The 5556-nt window shown below is 44.5% G+C and overlaps 1 protein-coding gene across 1 annotated transcript in view; it reads left to right on the top strand.

The window, feature by feature from the left end:
- Positions 1-5556, top strand: part of RAB38 (RAB38, member RAS oncogene family) — a 124547-nt gene that overhangs the window by 7539 nt on the left and 111452 nt on the right. Inside the window, exon 3 of the mRNA XM_010847210.1 lies at positions 258-395. Coding sequence (XP_010845512.1) covers positions 258-395 — 138 coding nt within the window. The remainder of the gene's footprint in view (positions 1-257; positions 396-5556) is intronic.

Here is a 5556-nt window from a genome sequence, read left to right as displayed (position 1 = left end):
TAGGGCTGGACCAGCCCAGCGTCGGGCTCCAGCAGCTTCTTAACCACATCACTTGGAAATAAATACAGGCCGGCCTTAACTATCCTCCTTGTAGATGAAGACACAGAATTTTCTTGGGAAAATTATAGACTTGCCCAAGATCACAGGCTAATTGAAGACAGAATCTTGCTTAAGAATTTAAGGCAGGGTTCTTCGGAGAAGCAGAATCCAAGATTGCTGGTTTCTGACACTGGGTGGTTTTCCTGTGCCCTGAGCAGTCTCTGGTCTTCCGGTCCCTCAGTGTGGTCCGGCTGCAGACCCCATCGGAGCAGCTGGATACAGACGGATCCACAGCCAGGGAGACCAGGACTGAAGATTTGCACACGTGCCATGCCGGGCTCCAGAGTAGATTTCCGGTTGGTGACATTTCAAACATCTTACCTATTGTCGCTGCATGCCCTTTCAGTTCTCCATCCGTTCATCCATCCATCGTCATCGCTGTCATTAACATCATGGCTACTAATATTGAACATCTATTTTGTCTGCTGGGGTAGAAAGTCATAAAGTCAAACAAGAGTCTCTACTTTTAAGGAGTTCACAGTCCAGAGGAAGAGATGGGTATATAAACAAATAACTGCATTATAAAACGGGGTTTTACACTGGATTCTGAGAGTATCTTATGAATATGCAGCTAGTGTTACCCAACTGAGCAGAGTTCGGTTGCTTCCCCCGCCCCCACCCCACCCCACAACTGGAGATAGCTGTCTTTTGTAGGGAGAAAAAGGTTTTATTACATGGGGGTCAAGCAAGGAGACAGGAAGCAAGAAATCCCAAATCTGTCTCCCAGATGGCAAGATGAGGTGAGTATTTAAGGATTGGGTTCTAGGGCGTGAAGAAAAAGGGAGGGTGTGGTGGTTATAAAGGTTAAGGAAGTGATAAGTTTTTCTTGTTGTTATTGTTAACTTTTTATTTTATATTGCAGTATGGTTCATTAACAATGTTGCATTAGTTTGGGTAAACAGTAAAGCGATTCAGTTATAAATACACATGTATCTATTGTTTTTCAAATTCTTTTCTCATTTAGGTTGTTACACGATACTGAGTAGAGTTTGCTGAGCTATACAGTAGGTCCTTGTTGGTTATCCATTTTAAACATAAAAGTGTGCACGTGTCCATCCCAGGCTCCCTAACTATCCCTTCCCCACTCATCTCTGTTCTCTAAGTCTGTGCGTCTGTTTCTATTTTGTACATAAGTTCATTTGTATCATTTTAAAAAAGATTCTACATGTAAGTGATATCATAGAATATTTTTCTTTCTCTGACTTACTGCACTCAATATGATAATCCCTAGATCCATCCATGTTGCAGAAAATGGCATTATTTGACTCTTTTTTAAAGGCTGAGTAGTAGTCCATCGTATTTGTGTACCACATTGTTTTTTCACTCATTCATCTGTCCATGGACATTTAGGTTGCTTCCCTGTTTTGGCTATTGTAAATCGTGCTGCAATGAATACTGGGATGCCTGTATCCTTTCAGACCATGTTTTTCTCTGGGTACATGCCCAGGGGTGTGGTTGTGGGACCCTATGGTAGCTCTATTTTTAGCTTTTTAAGGAACCTCCATACTGTTTTCCACAAGTGCTAAGATCTCATGCACAGGTCCAACCTGATTTCCTGTGTCTTCGTGTGCAAACTCCAAGCGTGTTGGTATGAAGCATGAGGCAGAAAGTTGGGCTGTGTTACTGTTACCAACCAGGATTCCTGGCCTCCATAATCAATAGAAATTGATCAGAGGCCAGACAAAAACTTCAGGCAAGGCTTTGTTGGGGCCTCTGCTGCAGCGGTGGAGGAGCAAGAGCAAACATGTTGCCTTGCTTGCCTGCTCACTCTTTAAGGGGTGGACAGATAGCCGGTTCCTTTGTGGACCCCTCGATTAAGGTCACAAGTGTGGAGCCTTGTACCAAGGTCACAGACGTGTTGGAGCCCTGTACCAAGGTTCTGGACAAAAATCTCCAGAACTGATAGAACCACAGAGCAACTGTTGCCATGAGCCCTGCCCTGACCTAAACTGGCCACTCCCCAACTCCAAACTGGGTGAAATATCCACTGTATAGCACCCTAATCAATCACTTGATGCTGCCTTGATAGAAGGAATTTCCCTTGTCTTGAGGCTATAAAAATTAGCTGCTGCTACTGCTGCTGCTAAGTCCCTTCAGTCGTGTCCGACCCTGTGCGACCCCATAGACCTCAGCCCACCAAGTTCCCCCGTCCCTGGGATTCTCCAGGCAAGAACACTGGAGTGGGTTGCCATTTCCTTCTCCAATGTATGAAAGTGAAAAGTGAAAGTGAAGTTGCTCAGTCGTGTCCGACTCTTTGCGACCCCATGGACTGCAGCCTACCAGGCTCCTCCATCCATGGGATTTTCCAGGCAAGAGTACTGGAGTTGGATACCATTGCCTTCTCCAATAAAAATTGGCTACTAACCCACAAAAGGGGTCAACTTACCATGGTCTGTCAGGAGGTCAGCCCACTGTGTTTGTAGTACCCTCATTATCTCTGCTCTTTGCTCTGAATGAACTCAGTCTGTTCTGAAATACTCTGTGTCTGGAAATTATTTTCCATCCTGTATGGACCACAAGACTTACGTGGGGTTAGGGGAGGGGTATGTCCAGGGGGTGGGCTGGAAGGATGTCCAAGGTGATTTGCCCTCCCCTTAGGTGGTGGTGGTCATATATGGATGTGAGAGTTGGACTGTGAAGAAAGCTGAGCACCCAAGAATTGATGCTTTTGAACTGTGGTGTTGGAGAAGACTCTTGAGAGTCCTTTGGACTGCAAGAGATCCAACCAGTCCATTCTAAAGGAAATCAGCCCTGGGATTTCTTTGGAAGGACTGATGCTAAAGCTGAAACTCCAATACTTTGGCCACCTCATGTGAAGAGTTGACTCATTGGAAAAGACTCTGATGCTGGGAGGGATTGGGGGCAGAAGGAGAAGGGGACGACAGAGGATGAGATGGCTGGATGCCATTGCTGACTCGATGGACATAAGTTTGAGTGAACTTCGGGAGTTGGTGATGGACAGAGAGGCCTGGCGTGCTGCGATTCATGGGGTCGCAAAGAGTCAGACACGACTGAGCGACTGAACTGAACTGAACTAGGTGGCATGGTACAGGGGCTCATTCAGTACCCTGCTTTTGCTCCCAGATATTCAGGAGTGGGAGTTGGACTTTTTGGTCTTTTTTTTTTATCTTGCCTGTAATTTTCCCCACCTGCCCATACAGATAGTTATTTTTAGTCCCTTGTAGTTTGTATTTTGTTACTTGAGGAGACATTTGTCCAGGTGTGGGCACTGCAGCAAAGCATCCCAGGCTCCAGGCCCCATCCTGTCTCAATTTCAACAGGTCACCCATTGGACAAGCAGGTTTATTCGGCCCAAATTTTAACCAGCTATATTGGCTCCACCTGGAGGAGAGCATGACAACCCACTCCAGTAGTCTTGCCTGGAGAATCCCATGGACATAGGAGCCTGCTGGGCTACAGTCCATGGGCTTGCAAAGAGTCGGACACGACAGAGTGACTAAGCACAGCACAGCATAGCACGTCTTCCTCCATCTGTTTTCAGCCAGTTTTATTGTGTTAGAAGCAGAGCGTATTTCAGCAAGTTGGTTCTTTATCTGCTCTCCTATAAGACTAGCTCAAGAATTTGTGTTCAGTACTAGGTTGGGTTTATTCCTTCTTTTTTTTTAGCCCTATGGGGCAGGCTCTCACTAGTAGGGAGGGGGAGTGTGATGTAGGGAAGGCCTTAATGGGGAGAGGTCACCTGAAGAATATGTAGTTTAGGATGAGGAAGAAGAAAGGGTTTTTAGAGGTGAGGCTTGCAGGGAGGCACTGAGTTACTGAACGTTCTGGTGTATTTGGAGAAATGCATGTGCTTTCAAACTACTGGAGTATAAAGTATGAGGAAAGAAGTGCAGAAGTCAAGGAGGGGAGGGGTCAGGGAGAGATGATTCACTGCCAGGATAGATATCATCGCAAGAGGAAATCCAAGAGGAGGAGAGCTGATTTTACAAACGTAGGAACTGCGGGAATATTTCTATCTGTGTGTATATGTATGTGTGTGTGTGTGTGTGTGTGTGTGTGTGTGTGTGTGGTGTCAGAGCCCTAGACTCTGAGAATGGAAATGGAGAGAAGACAAAGGGGTCTCAGACTTATCTAGAGTAGAAAGATAACTTGTTGGCTTCTTCTAGATTCTTAGAGCCTTCTACATTAACCGTTCTCCAATCTAGTTAATGCTTTTGCTTTTAACTTATCACTGTTATAAGTAAACCTTTATATGCAAGTAGCTTTTCCGTAGTTAATTTTCTTAGCTTTGAGTCCAAGGAAACAAATAATGAGCCTAAGTATATAGTAGTTAGGAGCACAGGTCTGGGAGCCAAACAGACGAAATATCAAATTCCAACTCTGACATTTACCGGCGACACGATTTATTTTTGTTGTTGTCTTGGCATTTTCTTTTGAAATATTGGGGTAATTCTACCTAACTAACAAATTTACTTGTAATGGATAGGTAAAATAATCCTTATATATCGCAATTGAAACAGGGCCTGGAATAAGTTAAGTGCTTTGTTATTGCAGTTTTACTAGATTACTAGATTTACATTTTAATTTTACTGGATTATAAAAACGTTTCCTAAATGTTCTCTGTAATATGGAATGACACAAAGTGTGAGAGCACTGACCTGCTTTGCACATTATCCTCTGTGAATGCTACGCTGCTGCTGCTAAGTCACTTCAGTCGTGTTCGACTCTGTGCGACCCCGTAGACGGCAGCCCATCAGGCTCCCCCGCCTGGGATTCTCCAGGCAAGAACACTGGAGCGGGTTGCCATTTCCTTCTCCAATGCATGAAAGTGAAAAGTGAAAGTGAAGTTGCTCAGTCGTGTCCGACTTGTAGGGACCCCGTGGACTGCAGCCTAACAGGCTCCTCCATCCATGGGATTTTCCAGGCAAGAGTACTGGAGCGGGGTGCCATTACCTTCTCCTGTGAATGCTATAGGAAGCATCTAACTTACCTTTTACTTGCAATTTACAAATTTTAAAAATGAAGATGCCAGTGTCTAAATAATCCTTATGTGTGGAGGTATGGAGCATCTCTAATTAGAGTAGCTATTACATGCTATGTACAAATATTTAACTTACACAAAAGCTCTCTGTCAGAAGACGAATCTCTTCTGTTATAGAGATAAAAAGATAGTCTCACTTTAGTTTTTCTTTAAATGTAGCACATCTGAGAGGAATGAGGCAACGTAGAAAGAGCAACTTTTTTTTTTTTTTAACACTTCTGTGTATGCCAGAGATTTTGCTAGATGTTTGAATCACATTTTCCCCTAATGTCATGGTCAACCCTACTACTGCTGCTAAGTCACTTCAGTTGTGTCCGATTCTGTGTGATCCCATAGACGGCAGCCCACCAAGCTCCCCATCCCTGGGACTCTCCAGGCAAGAACATTGGAGTGGATTGCCATTTCCTTCTCCAATGCATGAAAGCGAAAAGTGAAAGTGAAGTCGCTCAGTCGTG

Source organism: Bison bison, unplaced genomic scaffold, assembly GCF_000754665.1.
Source record: "Bison bison bison isolate TAMUID 2011002044 unplaced genomic scaffold, Bison_UMD1.0 scf7180017864245, whole genome shotgun sequence".
Lineage (NCBI taxonomy): Eukaryota > Metazoa > Chordata > Mammalia > Artiodactyla > Bovidae > Bison > Bison bison.
Note: the sequence above shows the minus strand (reverse complement) of the source record. Positions and strands in the feature narration are given on the sequence as shown.